This window comes from Aptenodytes patagonicus, chromosome 19 (assembly GCF_965638725.1).
Source record: "Aptenodytes patagonicus chromosome 19, bAptPat1.pri.cur, whole genome shotgun sequence".
In the NCBI taxonomy this organism is placed as follows: domain Eukaryota; kingdom Metazoa; phylum Chordata; class Aves; order Sphenisciformes; family Spheniscidae; genus Aptenodytes; species Aptenodytes patagonicus.
The window spans coordinates 8,355,647-8,376,846 of record NC_134967.1 but is presented as its reverse complement, the minus strand read 5'-3'; the positions used below and the strand labels follow the sequence as shown (position 1 = coordinate 8,376,846).

General features: G+C 44.2%; 2 protein-coding genes across 2 annotated transcripts; both read right to left on the bottom strand.

Moving 5' to 3' along the window:
• Window positions 1–11,077: 11,077 nt before the first annotated feature.
• Window positions 11,078–12,217, bottom strand: LOC143169164 (actin-1-like). The gene is given in 3 exon segments (XM_076356435.1): window positions 11,078–11,851; window positions 11,853–11,914; window positions 11,917–12,217. Coding segments are annotated over 3 exon segments (1,137 nt in total).
• Window positions 12,218–12,952: 735 nt separating this feature from the next.
• LOC143168939 (actin, cytoskeletal 1B-like) lies at window positions 12,953–14,079 on the bottom strand. Its single transcript, XM_076355960.1, is given in 4 exon segments — window positions 12,953–13,086; window positions 13,089–13,421; window positions 13,424–13,715; window positions 13,717–14,079. Coding segments are annotated over 4 exon segments (1,122 nt in total).
• Window positions 14,080–21,200: the final 7,121 nt, after the last annotated feature.

The window sequence follows — 21,200 nt, the reverse complement described above, 5'->3', positions numbered from 1 at the left end:
TGTCTTTTGGGGGGCTGCTCCACCTGCTAGGCGCTCTTCAGGCTAGGGCAGAAGGTGTTTCTCCCATCAGAACAAATGACTTTCTCAGATGGCCACGGTGCCAGCAACGTAACTTTATTTGCTTTATTCCCCATGCGTTGGTGCGAAGAGGAGATGCTTGTGTGATGGTTTGCATTTAAAGCATCTCACCTGCGCACCTTCACCTCCACACAGTCCCCAGCAAACTGGCCTCTGCGGAACTGTTTCAAAAGCCACTTGCCATATGTCACAGTGCTTGGGCTCTACTAGCTTACTCAGAAGTGCAGTTTTTAATGCAGTGGCTGTGGATTATAATGGCAGAAGTGCACTGCAAAAGCCCTGTCTGTAAGTTTGAGCAGTGAGGACATCCTGTGCACACTGATGCTAACACTACCTCCTTGTACATTCTTTCTTTTTCTCTTCCCTCTCTCTTTTTCTAATGAAATCTTTCCATATTATTAATGGCTAGGGTGGGTCTATAGAGTGTGTTCCTTCCAGGATTTTCTTGTTTGCTGTAGTCTTCAAATTTTCCAGTTCATTTCCTATTTTCCTGCTCTAAAACCCCTGCCAAAAAAATCCCTGAAGCACACTTTGGTACTTGAACAGAAAAAAATGAACATTTGAGAATAGACATTTGATCCAGACTCTTGTAAATCAGTAGCAATTTTCCCCTCAAATATGAGTCATTTTCTTCAGTGGCTGACAGTTCCTCAAGGTGAGTTTTTATCTAATTAAGTATGCAGATGCATTTCAATCACCAAATTGGGGAACACCGTGTCATATAATTTATGTGAAATTAGTTGTCCAAGAGCATTCAGCCAAAATATAAAGACTGGACTTACGATAGGCTATTGAATCTGGTCCCTTTAGGAATTAACTGATTAGGAATGAAATTAATGAAATGGATTTAAGCCTAGATATTCTAAACAACGCCAGCTCTCATAGCCGAAGAAGAAACAGGTACCCAAGAAAAAGTTCCTCACTCATGGACTGGAATATTAGAAACAAAAGTGGCTATGTAATCCCCCATGGAAAGAATTATTTCGGTTTCATGTAATCCCTCACCAGAAAAAATTGGAAACATTACAAACTCCACTGATATTAGAGCTCAAGTGCATGATGGTGCCAACTGGAACAGGTTAGGAGTTGGGGAATTCCTTAGGACATTCGAGGAGAAAAAAATTCTGAAGTAATTTCATGGATTATTGTTGTTTTTAATCCCTTCTGTGGCTTCCAAAAGAAAATCCTCACACATTTAGTTGCTTATGACATGGACACTTCCCTGTAAACAGAAACGGAAAATAAAAGCACTTGGACATCAGTCAAACTGGTGGAACTACTATTAAATGACTCAGGCAGCCCAATATGTGAGACTGGTTATTTCAGTGTGTAACACTGGTAATTTGGGGCTGAGCTAATTCTATTTATGGGAGCGATCCACTGTTCTTTGCTTGAGGATAAAATAGCAGGTGATTCTAAGGGACCTTTTGCTCTGAACACTCCCCCGCCCTTCATTTGCCCTGCAGGGACAGACTCATCCACAGGAACCCCCAGGGTGTCAAGAGAGCTCCACGGAGGTTGAAAAGGCACATTGTGTGCTGCGGCAGCTCACAGCATCCCCCCCTTAGAGACTGTGCAAGATTCAAACCAAAACAGAGGAGAACAATATAGCACCTTGACTGGGATTTTTTCCTTTAAACACACCTGGGCACGTCCGTGTTTTTTCAGTCTTTGCACTCCATACCTGTTCATTTCCTTCCGCCGATGAACAACAGGACACAAGATGACCCACGGATTTTCCATGGCTACATTTGGTGAGATGCTGCCTTCAGTACGAATGCTCAGTTAAACATACCGGCTTAACATGGGGCAGCCTCACGGTTCCCGTTCTTCTGCAACTACAGCTTGATATTTTGAGGTAACCATCACTGACTTCAGCTTGCCTTAAAACACTGCGCTGTACACAGCGGTGGCTCAGGAGCTGAGCCACCCGCTCGCTCCATGGCTGTCCGTGCAGGAGGGGCAAGGCAGGCAGCTCGAACAATCCCTTGTCAGGCATCCCAAACTGGCTTTCACTGAGAGCTCTCTCTGCTCGTCAGCTGCAAATCTAATTAACTGCATGTAATGAGGATGTTAGATATTTAGGCACTAGAACTTGTGGCTTTGAGAAGGTAAAGAGTCCAAGTCTTTATAATGCTTCATTTATTTAAATGTATTTTCTTTACAGGTCTCATTTTTGCCTTTCCCCCCCCATCTCTGATGGTGACACCACCCCAGTACTTGATCGGGCAAAGTGGAGTACCTGAAAGTTAGCACATATTCCACATCAGGTAAATCTGCCTGAAGCAGGACGCAGCGCAGCCCTACAACATCACCTCCTCAAATAGGAACTACTTAATCTATTTTTGCTTTTAAATATCTTAGGTAACATTTTTGTTTGCTCATTTCTTCCAGCCTTCAGATACAACTTTCTAACAACAAAAGTAATCTCTTTCTGAAAATGTATGGTCTGAATTAGTTTAAGGTTTTCCACAGTATTTAAGTATCACAGAAATGGAGCCAAGGCTCAGGAAGACAAAGGCCCAGATTCAGTTTCATTGATACACATGAAGAAGACAACTAAATTAGGAACCTAGTCCCAAAAGATTTTCTCTTCAGTAAATGGAGAGTGGTAAAAGCCCAGCAGCTCGTAAGTAGGTGAAGTCTCTCTCTCCGCTGTTTATCTTCTTAACCGGAGTTTAAAGTTATTTTCTTTAGTTGTAAAAGGTTAGATGAATCCAGATCTTGGTGACTTGCCCTAGAAAGCCTGTGACAGATCTGGAAATAAAACCTCCAAGAGGGCAAGCTGGAGGTTATCCAGTTACTCTGGATATGCAGGGATCCATTCTTCCCCTCAGAAAGGAATAACGATCTCACATCAGTAAAAGAAAAAACAGTTTTGAAGTAAATCCACTGAATACAGTGGGTTTAAAACAGTGTAGCTGAAATCAGCATCTGGACTATTGTCTTGGATACCTTAAAAGTCCATGATTTCTTCCTCTAGGGGCATGTGCTTCTAGGAAATATATATTACTTTGGCTGAAAGACAGTACTTCAGAGAATGTCATCAGACCACCAGCACCGTTTAATAGTTCTGCTGTGTTGTTCTGAGAAATACTGTTTTCTGTAGGAATTCAGGAATGACCCATAGAAACAACTTTGGCAGTGCGTGTATTTCCCTTTGGATTTGTCAGGGTAGCAAAGGATCTGAAGAGCTGAATCTTTCCAAATCTTCTCAGCTCATCTGCATTACAAGGACTAAGTGGCTCACTGGTGGTTCCTTGGTTAGTCTGAGGCTCTGACATTAGCGGGGTTACATTTGATCCAAGATGTCTTGAGAACCACAGGGAGAGTAATGTTTTCTAACACCATCAAATTCCCCTCTCTATTCTTGGTGAGAGAGATTCATTGCAAAAACAAGCAGTAAATTCTCAAAGGCTGCAAGAGCGCAGTGCTGAGGGCCAGACAAATTAAGACAGATGTTCTGAACTTTGGGATAGCGAGGATGTGGTTTCGTGCGGCCAGCCATGTGAAGGCTCTCAGAACATCCTCCCTTCTCAGACAGAATAATGAAGCAGATAGTGTAATGAGACACAATAAATCGAATCCGAGATGACTGTGGCGGGTGGGGTTGCAAACCTGCAGCCATTCTTGGGGCCTGCAAACAGAGTCCACTGCTCGGCTGACTTTCCCAGCTAGATTCATGCTGCTCTGCACATTCCCATTGCACAGTCCTGAAAAATATAAAGGACGAAAGCGTGGGCAAGTGTTTGAGAGATGGGAAAACAACGTGTCATGAAGTCTTGCAAAAGAGAGAGGTTTCTTATCACGTTACTCTTTGTCTCTGCATGGCCACAAAGAATAAAGAAGGAAAAATCCGAGGCGCTTTCTGGAGGGAAGCAGAGCTCTCCAGAATGCCCAGCGAGCAGTGACAAGCCAACTCAACAGTCGGCACCCTCAGGCAATCCTGTTGCTCCCCTCACTGAAGCCTGCTTTCCTGGCTGCTCAGGAAAGCTTGCAGAAGCTCTCTTAGCCAGCCTTACAAACATTCAGTCTTTATGCAGCCATCAAGCAATGGCCTCTTCTTCCCAGCTCTGTGCACTCCGGTCGCCCTTCGTGCAGGAGACTTCTCCCTCGCATCCCCTGCCCTCCGGAGCTGCCTGGTAAGCTCCTCCCTGCAGCCCATCCATCTTCTCCCCAGGCTGACCACTAAGAGACACCTTACAAGGTGCAGGGCTGGGGGGCCTGCAGTGTGGGACGACCTCAGAGATCGCCTTCCTGCGTAGCATAGCCATACCGGTCCTTCTACCTTTGTGCCCACGTGTCCCAGCAGTAGGATCCAGGCCTGGGATTTAGGCCTTTTTTAGATTGCATGATGCAGCTCTTACGTCCATGGTGAGTTAGTTTTATTTTCTTTATGTGAACTACATAGAAGCACAACTGAAGAAGAAAAATGTTTTTTGTCCAAAACCGTTGGAAAATTAACAGGCAAAGGCAAGTGAGAATGATACTCAAAGTCAGTGAAGATACTTATTTCTCCCAGTCCCATTTTAAGGAAGCCCAGTGCTTGAGTGTGGCTCAAATTTGACACCCATTAGAGGTGTATCTGGAGCTTGCAGGGAGAAAGAACAGTTTCTACCACTTTTTTCCACCAAGAAGAAAAATCTCAAACATGACGGACAGCTGTCACATCACAGCACATTTCATTACTTCCATACCGTTAATCGTGGTCACAATTTTTCCCAAGTCAGATTTTTCTGTTTTTTTTTTTTTTCTTCTTCTGTTCTTCCCTTTCCTTGTATATAAATATCACACTGTGGACACAGAACAAATCACCTTGGTGGGAACGGTCATTAAAGACATGGGTAATATACATGCTTATTGACCCACATGCTTTTCCATTTAAAATATTTGGCTGAGAATGTGGGAGGTAAAGAACTTATATTTTGAGGTCTTTACAAAACACGGCTTACATCCCCTGATTTATGCTCCTTGGGACTTGTTCTATGTAAAACATTTAACTAGCTATACTTTAGATAAAAGAAACATCTGAAGCATTGATTGTTTTGGAGTTTCTCGTTCTTTTCTCCCATATATCTTCATAAAATTTAAGTGCCAGGCACAATATTTTAAGTTCAGAACCTTTCCTCTTGTTCCTGAGTTCTCTTTTCTTTAGCAACACTTATAATATCACTTTAATATTCCCCCCTAGTGCTGGGCTCTCAAGACCAACATAGCCCCTAGTTACACGAAGCAGCACAGTGCTCCTATCGAAGCAGGGGATGGATGCTTTAGTTCCAGTTTTGCTACTAAGGACATGAGACAAATTGTGCAAAATGCAATTCATGCAAAACAAACGCATGAAATGGCAGCTTCCACTGGCATCAGTGTCCGGAGGAGCACAGTGATATAACCCGGGGTGAGACCCTCGGCCCACTGGTGCTTCAGAATCACCCTTTGCAAAGCAGGGCGGCACAATGTGCTGAAGATCTAAAACCAGCCGAGTGGGTAGGGTGAAAACAACAGCAGCCCCTCCTTGCTTGGATCAGAGGTCTTGTGCTGCATCTCTTTAGCAGACCTACCGCCTGACGACACGTTCCTCAGCAGAAACAAATAGATGTACTTGTGCATCTTGCCAGTGCAGTGTCTCAGTCTCCCTTGTCCTGTCCTTCTGCCTTCATCACCTTTTAGGACGCACATGCACATACTGGAGCAGTTTGGCCTTGCAGCTATGGCACTAGATGGGGATGCAGAAAAAATCTAAATCAAATTCCTGGCTCCGCTACACACTTTGGTCAGGATCTGAGCCAGGCAGTTACTTCCACCTGCCTCTGTTTCCCTTTTGTAAAACAGTGACTAGATTATTTCTTTTCTTCTGCCCTGTGTGCAAAGCTCCGCAGGTGGTTCTGCAGGGTATAGGGCAGTGCTGTACGGAGGCACCTCAGCTTGTTCAAAATGTGCTCCCTCTTCTGTGGAGAGCTGCTCAGCCACGTTAACATTTGGCTAATTTGCTCATTCAAGAAGTAGGGGTACTGTGGTGGTCCAAGCACCCTGCTAAAAGAGCTCTTCTGCTTGTTCAGAGCTGGCTTGTGTGTCTGCGCCCAGCACGGCATTTCGATGCACCGACATGCCATCAAGACCAGGGACAGCCTCGCCGTACATACCGTTGGGTCTACGTGTTGGATGCTTTGAACAGTCACAGCTTCTACCAGCTATTACTGTAGTCATAGATACACTGCCCTTAGAGATATCAGAATCAATTTAGGCACCTAATACTGGGATGTCTGTGAGTGAATTGGTTTTGAATTAATCGAGTAAAACAAGGCAGTGAAAACCCATGTAACATGTTGGTCTGGAAACTGCTGCAGCCCTGGGGATGGAACGACAATGCATATTTTACACCGTGAATTTTTTATTAAGGGCTCTATTTTATTTTTTATTATTGAATATGAATATTTTACACGTCCGAGTTCAGAACAATGCTTTTTTTGGCTGCCTCTGCACTTTTCATGGTTGTGTACCCTTGCATTGCATAACTGAGAGAGATCCATTTACACACAGGGGGGAAGGGGACTAATGAATCTCAGCAAAGCTAACTTTACTGTGTGTGAAAAAAAGCACTCTGAAGTTTTCCAAATTAAAAAAAAAAAAGTACATATATAAAATACTTGCATGGAATGGCTTAATAAAAATCAGTGTGTGTGTGCGCGCGCGCATGTGAGTGTATGTGTGGGTGCACATGTTCGTGCGGGTATGTGTATAATGACTACAAAGCCTCTCTCAGCCGGAGCTACATCTTACTCCATGTAGCGACATCTCCGCTGGGAAAAGCTCTACGATGTTCTTACCTCCTTCGCATCAAATCCCTCATATTCAGGAATTCACCTGGATGTTTCCAGAGTTGGAGAAATGGAGGTGGGCCTGCCAGTTGCTCAGTAAATGAACTGATGGAGCTGCCCATACTCAACTGCAGGACTGGTATTTATCTGCCTTTGGTAACGCCATTACCCTTTATGGCCACTTCTAAATGTCCGCAGAGCTTGTTTTCACACCCGCCTCTGCAGGACACCCCCGCAAAGTCTGCCTGCTGCAGACCCTTAGCCTTACCGCTCCTTCTCAGGCACTCCTGGCTGCGCCGGGTCTCTGCTGGTCTTTGAGATGGCTGCCGCTCTGTATGGCCACATTGCCGAGCATCTTTGACAACTGCCATGCTCCTACAAGCAGCTGTTGGTTTTGTCAGTGGTAGGCTGCACGCACTGGCCTGCTGGCATCGCTTCATTCTGACCATGGGTGGCGAAGAAGCGCCTAATTTACCCGGACAATTCGGATCTGACCTTGCTCGCTAAGCCTGGCTACTGGCCCTCACGTGGTAAGACTGTGAGCGCGGCATTTTTGAACTTCTGTAAATTCAGGCCTCTCTGTACTGTGCCCTAAGCATCGCCCTGTCTGGGGAAACGAAGGGGCTCATTTCCCCACCTTCTTCCGTGCCCCTTCTGAAGAGATGTACTTGGCACTCTCTCTCCAGCTGCTTTCAGAACAAGCTATCCATCACCATCCTCCTTCAGCCCTGCGATCTACAAGGCAGGGGTGAGGGCACATTTTACAGCAGTGTGCTCACACAGCGTAGCATGGATGAGGGCAGGGGACGGGAGATTTGAATAATAAAGGTAATAATTATTTGTCTAGCATATATTTGAACCAGCCTTTTTATTGTGCATATGATAACAGGGAGGAGATGGAGAAAGCAAGAGCTCTTGTACAGTTCTCGAGAGCTCGCAACCAAAAATGGGCAGGGTGACAAGAACCACATTGTTTTGGGTAATCAGTGTGCATTGTCCCAGGCTGACATTACTGCATACCAATAAAACCTTTAAATTCACAGGGAATGGGGAAAGTGCAAAATGATGAATTGTTTGACATTTAAAAGAAAATAAAGAGCTGCTGCTGGATTGAAACTTAAATGAGACTTGGGGAGGGAGGGAAAAAATTACCAGGAGCAGGTTGAGATTTTTGTGTAATTCCAGTGCAAACTTCACAAATGATTTTGTGTCTCTGATCTTGTGGCCCCAAAATCCCAGATCTTTGCACTGATACATGCTCTTAAAGCAAGAGCCAGCACTTACCCCAAATAGCTTGCAGGACAAGTAAAAGATGGAACAAAAGGAGGGTGTTTGTAAGTGGGAACTGATGCCTGATGTGCCCAAGATTAAACTTTTCATTCCACAACGAATCGCTGGTAAGTCTAGGAATTAACTCAGGCCTCTTTAGTCCTTGCAACCAGTCCCATATTGACCAGACTAGTGTTGCTTTCCTGAGGTTAGAAAGATCCCAGGCATTTACAATTTAAATCCTCTACGTGTCCAGAGGACAGGTAGAGCATAGGTGGAAATACATCAGAGAAAGGATTCTTGTAATTCATTTTCTATGGCATGAGGGCCAAGGGAATAAGGTCCCAAATGATTAAGACCTCAGACCTCTTCAAAGCAAAAATGAAATATAAATGAAGTAATGAATTTCCAGTGCCCTGTGCAGTGACGGAAGCAGAAGGTGACCAAGAGACTGAAGAGGCTGATACAAAGCCTAGAGTCACGGAACATGTGCCAACTTCTGCTATCTTGTTGTGTGTCCTTGAGCAAAGTCATGTCTAAGAGGTAAATGGAAACAGCCAGGCCAAACCAGTACTGTGGGTGTTGCATACCTGTAATAATGGTTTGTTGAATGATTTTCAGCTGGGAGGAGCTGAACCAGCTCCCTTGATGTAGAACAAGTTTGGTATCAGTGAATCCATCCTGGATTACTTGGGGCAATATCTTGTTCTGCAAGGGTGAAATCTCATTAAAAGCACACACAGAGCTCTGCTAGGTGTCACTCTCCAAACGTTTTGTGTCTGCATCTGGTGTGCAGAGTTATCATGTTCTTTGCTTTTCTCTTCTCCTTCCTGACCACAACCTTGAGTTGCACTGTTCACTCAGGTTCCCTCTGCTTTCCAGCACGCTTTTTTTTGCATTTTTATTTGCATTAGATTATTGGAGCAGGAGTCTAAACACTCAAGTTACTGCAAATCCCTCCTCATATGGAAGTCAGTGAGCTGTAAAATATTTAAACTGTCTACATTTGTACCTCGTTTGTTTACACATTTCCAGTGGGCTGCTAAAAGGTAACATACTGTAATAGAAGAAAGATCCAACATTGCTGATTCTGATTTCATAACAGCTCTAGAAGTGCTCCGAATACTTGCATTAACTTGATGGAGTAATATATATATCAACTTTCTGAAGCCTCAGGGCCCAAGTGGAGCAGGAAAGCTACGTGCTTTACTCCAGACTCTTTGCTTTATGCTTTCACTCTGATCATTGGGGAAAATGAGGTTAGGTGGGTCTTGCTGTAGTTACTGCTGGAGTCATCCACAAATCGTCCTCTACTCCCCTGCCCGCGTCCTCCGCAGCTGGGTCTTTCAGCCCTTTTCATTTTTCCACTTGCCCTGCTGAGGAAGTGCTCCAGGGCTCGGTGGACCACTGAACACGGCGTTAGATGTGCCTCTCTTCAGAGCACTTGTAAATGTCTTGTAGAAAAGGAAAAGTGTTGTGATTTTTAAAGGGCAGCGAGGGGAGGTGGCAGATGACTAATCAGTCCCAAGGCAGCAGAGGGCATCAATGAGTTTGAAGATTCATCTCCAGAGCTGAATGAAAATAGCCAGGCGCTGTATTGAATAATTAACAAGACAGATTTCAGCTCTTTTCCTATTTTCATGTTAGTCTAGAACAAATTCAAGAAGTTCTCAGGTATATCTTGAGTGGGTTTTTTGAAATAATTTTTGAACAATATATAAATCATAGTGCTAATTAGTTTCACAAATTATGATGAGATTTCTATTGCCTGACTGGATGCAGTGCATGTATTTGCAGGTGTGGATAAAGGCAATCAGTGTAAATGCATAATTTTCAAGTTGTTTATTTGAATGTAAATTTCATTGCTGAAAATTCACACCTTTGTTATGAATTTTATAGTTCATTTGGAAATCCAATCAGTTAGCCATGATACTTATGCTAGTTAAGCTTATTTGGCGGAATTATTTGTAAAAATTGAGCTTGGCAAGGCAGATTTGCTTAGTGATTCAAGCAAATATTTGCAGGACTATTTTGTCACTTTCCCTAGCTCTCGGTGATGAGGTAGAGGAATGACGCTTTCTCCTAACATATTCAGCTTTCCCAAAAGAGAATCAGTGTTGGCTAGGGACCAATGTCTCCACCTTCTCTTAGATGCCTGACATCAAAACATGCGTTCAGGAGTCCTCTAAGGATAAACCCAAACTAGATACCTTTCACCTTGTGCTTTCTGCTTAATTTACTAAATTTAATTAATATTGTATTAAGTTATCTAAATGTAGTCTCACATAGTCCTTATGCTAGAATATTAGTGAAATCCCACAGGTGGACAAACGGAGGCAATGTTTTACGTGATGTGACATAGCAAATCACATGGCAAGGCCGCTAACAGCACAGACTTTCTAGCTTCGAGAGCTCTGCTTTAACAGCCAGACCAACTTATTTTCATTTCGTGAGCAAAAACAAATTTAGAAGTTCAGCCACCTCTGAGCTCCTCCAGGGCTGCTACAGGAGATCTCCAGTGCTATGGTGAAGGGTCAGCAATACCCCTGAGCCCTCTATTTCTCCGTCAGAGGTCTCTTTCCACTCTTTGGAAGTTTACGGTGAATGGCAAGGAGCCAGCCCCCACGGGCATGGGATGGAGGTGGCTTGTTCTCAAGTGTTTAAAAGTCTGACAAACTGTTTGCAGTTCTAGCAGGGATCAACACATTTCTAGAATTAAAACCAACATCTTGGATAGCAAAAATGCTCTGAACAAGGACTCTTTCTTCAACCCAATGCACAAGGGACCTTTCTTTAGTAAGCCATAAAATCACTTACTAGAAATCAATTATTTTTCTACTGATTTATTAACTGCTCTCCAGCTGTTCAGATTGGCACTTAAAAAAACCTCCTGGATGGTCCTACTGAAGTTTTCAAATGCATTTTCTCTGGAGTACTGTTGGTCCAACCTCGTTATAGTCTTCCCTGGTAACCCACATATTCCTAAATGCTCTTAAGCTGGCAAGGATGGAAGCACCAAGCCACACGGAGTACATCCGATCTTGTGGCGAGATGATCTTGATATGAATTGTGTTGGGAACTCCTGTCTGGAGCTCCTTCAGTAGCCTCTCCTTGAAACCTTGGAAAAGAGTCGACCTGCCCGATAACAGCACGTTCCTTAGGATGTCGCACTGGATGTGCTCACGACACTTGGCGACGCTCCAGAGGACCATCCCTCCAACCCCCGGCCCTGGGATTTCTGCCTCTGTGGGCATAAAAAGCGCTTCAGGAGCCTGGAATAGCTGGTGTTCTGCCTCAAGAGCCGTTCCGTCAGGGAGAATGGACTCGCACATAAGTTTTTCAGGCTTTTCCTGCATATTTTGGCTAGGATCTAAAGCAACATAGCACAGCTTCTCCACATCTCTGACAATTTCTCTCTCTGCTGTGCTTACAAAGGAGTGCCTGGTCTCCAAAAGGCGCCTAGCAAGGTATTTGGTTACACCTCTGCCTGCAAAATCCAGGCTGGTAATGCCGTGTAGCAGGGAACGGCCTTTGCAGACAGGGACCGTGACAGTGACACTGTCACCACTGTCCAGCACTGGTCCAGTTGTGCGGGCACAGGCGTACAGGGCTGTTAGTGCCTGCAGAGTCACAAACAGGACAGGCACCTGGAAGCTTTCAAACATCGTCTCAGCCATTTTTTCCTCAATGGGACAAAGGATTGAGAGGGGTCTTGGTCAGCAGTGGTGGCCTGTCACTTGGTTTCATTTGAGTTCTTGTTCGTATAGGTATCTCCAAATCTTCTCCATGTTATCCCAGGATGTAACTACCCCATGTTCCATTGGGTAGGTAAAAGACAAAATGCCTCTTTTGGACTGGGCTTCTCCGCTGATATAGCAGTCCTTATGACTCACCCCAAACATGACAAGTTTGAATTTGGGGTACCTCACAACAGTAGAAATAACCGAACGGGGTGCCTGTTCCCCTGACAGACCAGCCTTACACTGTCCAGAGCCGATGCCAAAGATCACTGTGCAGGTCCCTGCCGCTGCCGCCGCCACAGAGTCAGACATCCTGCGCAGGATGGTGCTGGCCCTGGCAGTGGCTGCTGACACAGAGCATCGGTGCAATGTTCTAGATCCCCCAGTCGCAAATAGGCACCACTCGGCTGAGCTCACAGTCCTCCGCAGCTACACCGGCAACGCTGCTTCCTCCAGGGAGCCGGCAGTGTGAGGCATTTTGATTCAGGGCTAGTACTTGGAAGTGAAACTAGGTGTTCTTACTTCCCAGATAAATTACAGCAGAGAATCAATGGATTTTTTCAGACCCTCAGGCACAGAGGAGGGTCGGTTACAGTAATTGCATTTGCATTGATTTATATTTGGATTCTGTTTGGGGTTTTGCTGGGTTTCTAAAGGAAACATTTTTAATGAGGTCAAAAATAACGTAAGAGCTAGTTTTAGAATAGAAAACCCAGATATCTCAAAGACCTTAGAGGAAAGAATCTCCCAGCAGAGGAGGTATGCTACTCCCCATATGACTCCCAAGGCAGGCTGTCAGTCAGTCAAGGAGTTACTGCGTCCCTGTGATACGTGCACACCTGTAAACTCTGCAGAGGGGAAGGGGAAGGGAGATGATAAACAATAAGATCCTCGTTACCGATGTTTTTAATGTTTTATTTTCATACAGGTTTTGTCAGCCAACAAGCGCACAAACAGCTGTAGCACCTTTTAGGTCAGTCAGCTCTCAGCAGGGTTTCTTGCTCATATGTTGTTGTAACAAGCCATTCACTTGGTCTGACGTTCTCCTTAAAAGCATTTCTGGTGAATGGCAGCTGCCCCAAACCCCTCGTAATCACTCACAGTGACCCACATTTGTGTGAAAGTTGTCAGGCAGGTGAGGATGGAGGCCCCAATACACACACAATATTTTCTCTCAGGGGTGCAATGATCCTCACAAACATGCCAGCAGGCAGCTTCATCTCCTTCAGGATCCACTCCTCCAGGCCAGGGAAGAGCATGGACCCGCTGGAGAGCTGGATGTTGCCGTAAAGATTCCTGTGCACATCAATGTCATGCTTCATTATGTTGTTGACGATCATTTTGTGCACACCAGGATCTTCAACTCCAATGTTTGCAGGCACAAAAAGGGTCTCTGGTGCACGAAAGAGCTGGTTGCCTATCTGGATGATATTGTTGTCAGGCAATCTGTATTCGTTCATGATTTCTTCTGGCTTTGCTTTCATTTCTTGGATGGGTTCTAAAGCTACATAGCACGCTTCTCTTTGATATCTCTCACGATTCCCCTTTCAGCTGTGCTAATAAAAGCGTGTCCACTCTCTAAAAGAAGATTCATAAAATATTTGGTGATATCCCGGCCAGCAATATCCATCCTGGAGACAGCACAGAGTAAACAGTATCCTTCATGTATGGGGACTGTGTGGGTAACACCATCCCCGCTGTCCATGACTATTCCAGTAATACGGGCTGATGCATAGAGTGCCAGAGTTGCCCGGACTGCAACGTACATAGCGAGCACCATGAAGCCTTCGAACATCATCTCTGTCATTTTTTTCCCGGTTCTGCAGAGGACTGAAGGGGGCTTCAGACAGCAGCACTGGCCTTCCACTGGCTTTGATTCTCAGCTCATACTCGCAGACATGTCTCCAGACCCTTTCCATATCATCCCAGCGTGTAACTATGCCATGGTCAACTGGATAATTCAAAGACAGGACCCCTCTTTTGGACTGAGCTGCTTCTCCAGTGTAACATTCTTTCTGTCCAGCTCCCAGCACTGTAGCTTTGACTTCTGAGTGACCAACAATTGCTGTAAAAACAGACCTTGGGCCACTGTCAGCTGCGACACCCGCTTTGACTAACCCAGACCCGTTGTCAAAGATTACAGCTGGGATATCCAAAACGTTGGGGTCAAACATTCTTCGCAGAGTTGATGGCTCCCCAGCATGGCTCCCCGGCACTGTTTGCCCGTTCCCCTTTTACAGGCTGGTCGCCATTGCTAGGGAAGTCTTCTCGGGGGTGTACAGCTTGCCGTTTCCAACGTCTGCCCCCAACTACCTCACAATGGCCAGTGATACTGTAATACATTTTCCCAGCAAGTTACCTGATCCCAGGCACTTCCCTGGATATGACCAGTGTAGCTTCTCCATGACTCCAGCCAGAGGACTATCGATTCACCGAGCCTGATCCACAGGTCATGGACCATGAATGTATCCCTGTAACAAGCTCGAGAGCATTTCTTTCCTCAGAATAGAAAAGCATGTATTGCAAAATACATGCATGACAATAATTAAGTTTTTCACATGTACCTCTGGCTTAGCTAAGACTACAAATATTTCTCAGAGTTGGTGAAGATTAGGACAATTTTGCTCCCCTGTAAGTAGTAACTGAATTACCAGTTTGCTTTTCTGAATAACGTCTGCATTGGAAGCAGACCTTTTTCAACTGAATCCTTTCTGATCCTTTATAGGAAACTCCTAAAAATATTTTTAAATAGGCAGAACTATATTTGGCATTGATTATGGCATTCTGGAGTATTTTTTTCCTGTCCTGGTTACTTAAAGACTATCTTTTTTTGGTAAAAATCACAAAAGTGAAAAATAATTTCTGCTTCTTGCTGGTTTACAAAACCCTGACAGCTTTAAACAATGCTTATAATACCTTCTAGTGCAAAGAAATTCCTTCCCCTAATGAACCTATATCCTAGGCTGCTGACAAGCTGACCTTCCTGCAAATAGACAGACATGCAGATGTCTTCCTTCCATGCTTCCCTTTTCCATTCAGCACTTTGCTGAGAAGAACAAACTCTTTTTTGGAAGTTTGTTCAGAAGAATTAAAAATATCCTAGATCTTCACAACTGATCCCCATTTCACACCTAATTGTTAGGGTTTTTTTAATTTTGCTTCAAGAGAAGATTTCCCAAAGAAGGAAATTTCTATAGCTTTCAATCCAATCAGACCTGACAATCCAAATCCGTTTACAGAGAAAATTTCCTTTAAAAAAAAAAAATCACTATATAACTTCAGTTTGAATCCTTGGCTGCCAGAGTTTAATTGCTTCTCCTTGTGGCTCTAAATCCAGGGCAGCTTCAAAGCGAGGGTGGCTTCTATTAAATTTAATTACTTTTTCCTGCAGCTAGCATGGCAAAGGTGCTAGCTACTAAATGAAGGTGGTTATGAATTAGAGGCAGATTCCAAAGAAAGATATATATTAAACAGAAATTTTAAGTGTAAGCAAATGACCTCCTTGTACGGAGACTTTTATATCCCAGATGAACTACTAAAAAAAAAAAAAGCCGTCTAACAAGGGATCAGCTCTGTGTATGTTATTTCCATTCTGCTTAGATTCCAGACATGTTTCTGTTAAATGCCACTCTATCCATTTTAGCAATTTCTCTAATCCTCTTAATATTTGTGTACATATATTTCAGTGTGTGGCACACTTGTTTTCATGCATGCTTCTATATTAATGTCAACAGGTGTCCTAATCATTTAAGAGGTTGTTACATGCATCACACTAGAAGCCCCATTTAATCCTGCGTGGTCTGCATGCAGCTTACAGCGAAGCACTCCGTTTTGAACATGATGTTGAGTATTAAAACAAGGGAATATTGACTGTGATTATTAAATGGCAGTTGAACCTAGATGCAGGAATGCTTATCTGTTCCCTCATATTGGTTCTGTCATAAATCACCTTAAAAAGGGCATGTGTGAATTAACTTTGTTACTATAGGGTTTGTAATAAGTGAAATTACTGTTTGTGTTTAGCTGAAGTACTGTAAATTGAACTCACAGAAGAGACAATATGAGACATCAAAAATTTCTCGTGCTCACCTGGCATTGTGTATGTATATATACACAAACACACACACACACACTGATGTGACAAGATCTCATTCAGGAATGGAAAGATAGCTCATTTTCTGACAGCCAGTCTGTCCTTGGCTTTTGTGACCTTTGCCAGGGGCTGCCAGCTGCGGAGAGACACATAAGGAACTGGACTGAGACGAGCAAATCCATTCCACACGAGCTGCTAACGTCTTGACTAGGTGGTATCCACTGCTTGTCACCTCTTAATGGGATGGAATATGAACTCAAAGCTGAGAGGCACGTTGGAAACACAGTAGTAACGTTCACTCCCACAACATACCAAACATAAATGAGCTCTGTCCCACAGACATTGGGTTGTAAAAATTCATAGATGGTTAAACGCGTTGTTTATAGGCCAGTCTTGCTTGCTTTATATGCCAGTCCTGAGCACACATTTTCACTTACCGGCTTACGCATGTCTTTTTGCTTTATTGACCGTGTCGCCTGCACAGAATTGATCCCCCCAGGCAAGCCAGGGCTTGTCCTTTCTCCATAGCCATCCTCTGTCCAAACACTACTGGAGGCAACCACGTAACTCAGGGCAGATTCTGAGTGAATCAGGCCAGGCTGGAAAGCACCTAGAAAAGGGTGATGAGCTTCAGAAGGTCTGACTTTACCTGGGGTGAAACCAGAGGGAAAAGGGTCAGCTAACTCTTAGTCTGTACGCCCATGTAAACCCCAAGGGCCTGACTAATGTGTAACATCTGTAGCAGCAAGGATAAATGTCTTTCCACATCTAGAAAGCGTTACCAAAAAGAGAGACAAGTGGGACCAGAGACTGGGGGAGAGATGCTTCTCTCCATGCCTTTCTACACCGGATTATTTTGACATCTTCCCTGTTTTTCCTTTGCATTTATGTGGGTCTTGTTATCCTCAGCTGTTTTCTGGATGTAGCCTCATTCTGAGCAGGCACAGTACAGAGCAGTAGTTGAGGCGATGTGATTATAGCACACCAAATACAGGTGATACCCCAGAAATAATAACGTTTCATCAGAGAATCCCTTAATGAAATCCATGGAATCAAGATTTTTTTCTGTTTCACAGAAAAAGGGGACAATTGCAAGGAATTTGTTCATTCCCCAAACTCATTCCACTCTGAGTCTTAGTTTCCTACAGGCAACAGATTTTGCTGGCTAACACAATTATTAGGAAATCTCAGACATACAGCTCCAAGGAAGACCTGCCTTATCCTTCATAAACTTGACAGGGACTTGATGAATTGGCATTAATTTCTCCATAAAATAACTTAGCTTTCTTAGTCAAGATATATCCGCCACCTTATTTGGGCACATCTCCTCTCCCCCATCTTTGTTTACAACCTCCCTCGAAAATGCTGATTATCTCCTTGGCTTACAGTTTCCTCATTGCCTTCTTTGGATGGGGAGGACAGATGGGCTGTTGGCCGAGAGCGAACTCCATGGCAGTGGCTCTGCCAACAGGATGACCAATGCAGCTTTCCAAGTGGATTTTAAGCTGGAACTTTTGATTGCTGTGAAGCAATGCATTAAATACATCAAAAAGACGAAAATAAGAAAAAACAAGAGGCTGGCACGTGGTGGACATGAGTCTCAAGGCAGAGTCATGTAAACAGAAGTATTCTGCCTTTTTATGTACAGTAGTAACTTAGCACTTTCTGGGATATCCCAGAAACAAACCAAAAGATTTATTAAAGTGCTAAAACTTAAGTGTTAGAAGTCTGTGCTTTTACACCTGAAAGATCAGTTATAGAACCATCTCCCTGGAGCATCTATGTGATGTGTGTAACAAATAGGAGTGCATTTATGGAGTGAATCCAAATGCATCAGAAATAAATTTTACAAGAGAAAAAGCGAGGGAAAGAGGGTGTTTCAGCCCAAGGGAAGTGTGAATGAGGAGGAACAAAAATCTTCTGTTCAGAACACCACCATTGAAGCCGTATGTGGGGAGGACAGAATGGAGGCTGCTCAGCCTTCTCCATGCCCTAAGAACCTGGAGTGGCAGTTCACAGTGCATGGAAGAATCAAACGCATCAAATGCTGCGGCAATGGTAGATGCCTTTACTAAGTCAGCCTGTCAGCACATGAGGACAACGCTTACTCTGTGCCAGGAGTCATTCTGGTACAGATACCGACTGAATTTATTTTTTATATTGAGATAGAGCCTGGAAATCAGTCGGGCTTTCCCAAGGACTGCAGAAACAAACAGCAAAGGGCAGGCTCTGCTCAAAAGAATTCAGTCTGAGAAGTGAGACGTAACAGGTGGGTGAGACAAACAAGCAGGTCAGGGTGGAAGGCAAGGGAGACAATGTGAAAGAAATCAGGGGCTGAGAGCAGTTCTTAGCCAGTACGAAGCAATAATCACCATCACAGATGCTTAGCTCTAACAACTTGACAAGATCCCTTTCTTCACGTAAGAGCTGTGTTTGATTGGTCCCATACTTGTTTCCATCTAAAATCCCCATTTTGCAATGTCTTCGTGACACTCCAAACATCCACAAAGCTCTTTGAAGTTGAATTTTAATGTGTTTATTGACACCAGTTATGATATTTCAAAACACATGGGCTACAAATTGTTACCATGCACTCCTAGTGTTTACAGTAATCCCTGTATTAAAACAAACTCAGCCTTTCCTGATGATTTTATATCTTCTTGCTGACTCACTTGCCTGTGTTTATTTAAACTCCTGTTGAGGGTTTTTTTTTAAATATTCAACACTTCTGAAACATAAAAAAACCTATCTGCAGATTTCATATACTTTTGAAACATTTTGCTTTCATTTTTGTGGGCACCACATGGCCAAAATCCTCCTTTTCAGTTTTCCTTGCAGATCTGTGACTTGCAATGTGGGCTTCCCATGCTCAAGCCCAGCAGTTAACCCTGCACGTGCAGCTGGCCTTGGTGTTAGAACTGCTGCCAAGGCCCGGCCCAGCGATGGGTGGCTCCAGAAGCTCAGCCCCGGTGCAGCAGCTTGGCCCAGAGGAGGTTTCCCTCTGATCTCCGTGCGTTAGAAGTGGGCTTAAGTTGCAGCAAGGGAAGGTGTTAGGAGTTCACATCGTCGCCCGTTAGAAACGATTAGGGTAGCTCTTCCTTCCTTTGACCAGAGCTGGACTGCTACACTCGTGAGGTCTCTCCCATCCTGTGAGGACACCTTGGCTGCGTGGCCCAGCTGCAGTTCCTGAGGAACATGAAGCTGCCCGGTGGTTCAAGTTCAGGACTGCAACAGGGCTTTGCAACCCCCAGGGGGTCAGGCTTAGTCAAGCAGGGCCAAATGAGCTGCCTCTCCAGCTACTGACAGAAGCAGGCTAGCAGGCACTGGGAAGTGGATGCTGTCAAGTACCCCACACTTGGGACCACGCGTCTCGTCAACGTCTGCACCTCTGGGCCATAAAAGGTTTCAGTGAGCAGCTCAGAGCCAGGCAGGTTGGGCCCTCCACCATGCGGCATGAAACAAAAACATTTTAAAACTCTATGTTTTAGTGTCTACTGTTACAAGTGAACAGTCTTATAAAAGTCCCTATAAAGCACGAGACAGGCCTGGACTCCTCGTACTGGCTCCAAGACCCTTTCAGCACCAAACCTCCTTGGTGGTGTCGTGGGCAGCTGCACCGACCTGTGCCAGGGGGGGAGGGAGGAGGACCCACTCCCGTTAACGTCCCCAGACAGACCCTCTGGAAAGCAAAGCCAAAAAGACATGTTAATTTTGGCAGCGAACAAAAGCACTGGGGAAGGGAGTAAAATCAATGTTTGCTAAATAGAAAAAAAGGATCTAAATTGGGGGAAAATACATTTATTTTATAATTCCTAAAAGGTATTGGAGGGAGGGAAATTGAAATTGTAAACAAATTATAAAATATAAAAAAAGTTACAATGCATGGTTCCTTTAAAGGAAACTTAAATTACTGTTTTGGTAAATTGGAACAGCTCTGGGGACTCATTCATGGTCGTCTACTCTTGACTCACAAAGTCTAACCAGTATCTCTAGGGGTGGCTGGATTTAATGGTATCATCTAAAATGTAATAAACCCTGCAAGTGATAAACAACTGGGAAGGTGCAGAACCCCCTGGGATTCAAGTTTAATTCAGACGATTTGGCATTCAGCATCTAAGAACTACTCAGAGTTCACATGTTATTTTCCATGTTGGAGAAAAGAAAATAAGATCTATACCTAGGAAATGATATCAATTATGCATAAATAAAAGTCTTGGTTGAAAATTCATGTATTTAAAATAATAGCCTCGATTATTTGAAAACGAAGAGAAGTCCAGGAAAAGACATATTTTTTATTGTCTGAACGCTCTGAATCGGGTAAAACAATTTCACTAAGCTGAGCCCCAGTCACTCATCCACAAATTAACCTTTCCTGGGGAAATGGTAGAACTGAGGCCTCGCAGCTCCACACTCTGAAATAACTCCATCTCCTACAGCTTGACCTAGAATACTAATAGGGAGAAGGCAAGTTTTAGGATTAAGACCCAGGAAGAGTAGCTGACAGCTGCACAGTGCATTTCTCGGTCTCCCAGCTCCTGTCTGACCATAAGCACGGCTCTCCAGCTCCGTGCTGCAGCGACCACCTATAAAACAACTGCAGCAATCTCGCACACCATCTCCTGCATCTCAACAGACGGACAATTCCAGACTGCACCTGATGCCTTTCAGCACAAGACCAGTACCAACACTAACATTTGACGTGAAAAGAAAAGTGAAGCAACACCTTTTGTAATCCTGCAAGAGCGGATGGTATAAAGACATAGTCTACAGCTGGCCCTCTGACATCTGCTTACAGCTCCTGTGTGCTCTTCCCTGTTACACGTACGGCTCCGTGTCTGCTCAGGTAAAAGCCTTTGTAAAAGAAATCAGAGTTGTTGGGAGTTTTGAGACCGTCCGACGGAAAAAAAAGGAAAGCAGGGCTCTCTTACCCTTGGAAAACTGTTAATTCAGCATTAAATACATACTGAGCTGTTCTGGAATCTCATTGTTACTTTATATAGCCAAGCACTATTACCTCTAACTGTATTCCAATGGCTGTTGGGCTTGGGTTTACGAGCGAATTGTTAAAAGCTGTGTCTGAGGTATGAAAGCGACAAGTGGAAAGCATTCCCATGAAGTATGCAGGATCACTGGAACCGGGCCAGCGGTTTAGGTCAAAACTCAGTCACATGTCCTGCTAGCTGGTCCGGAACATCCTTCAAA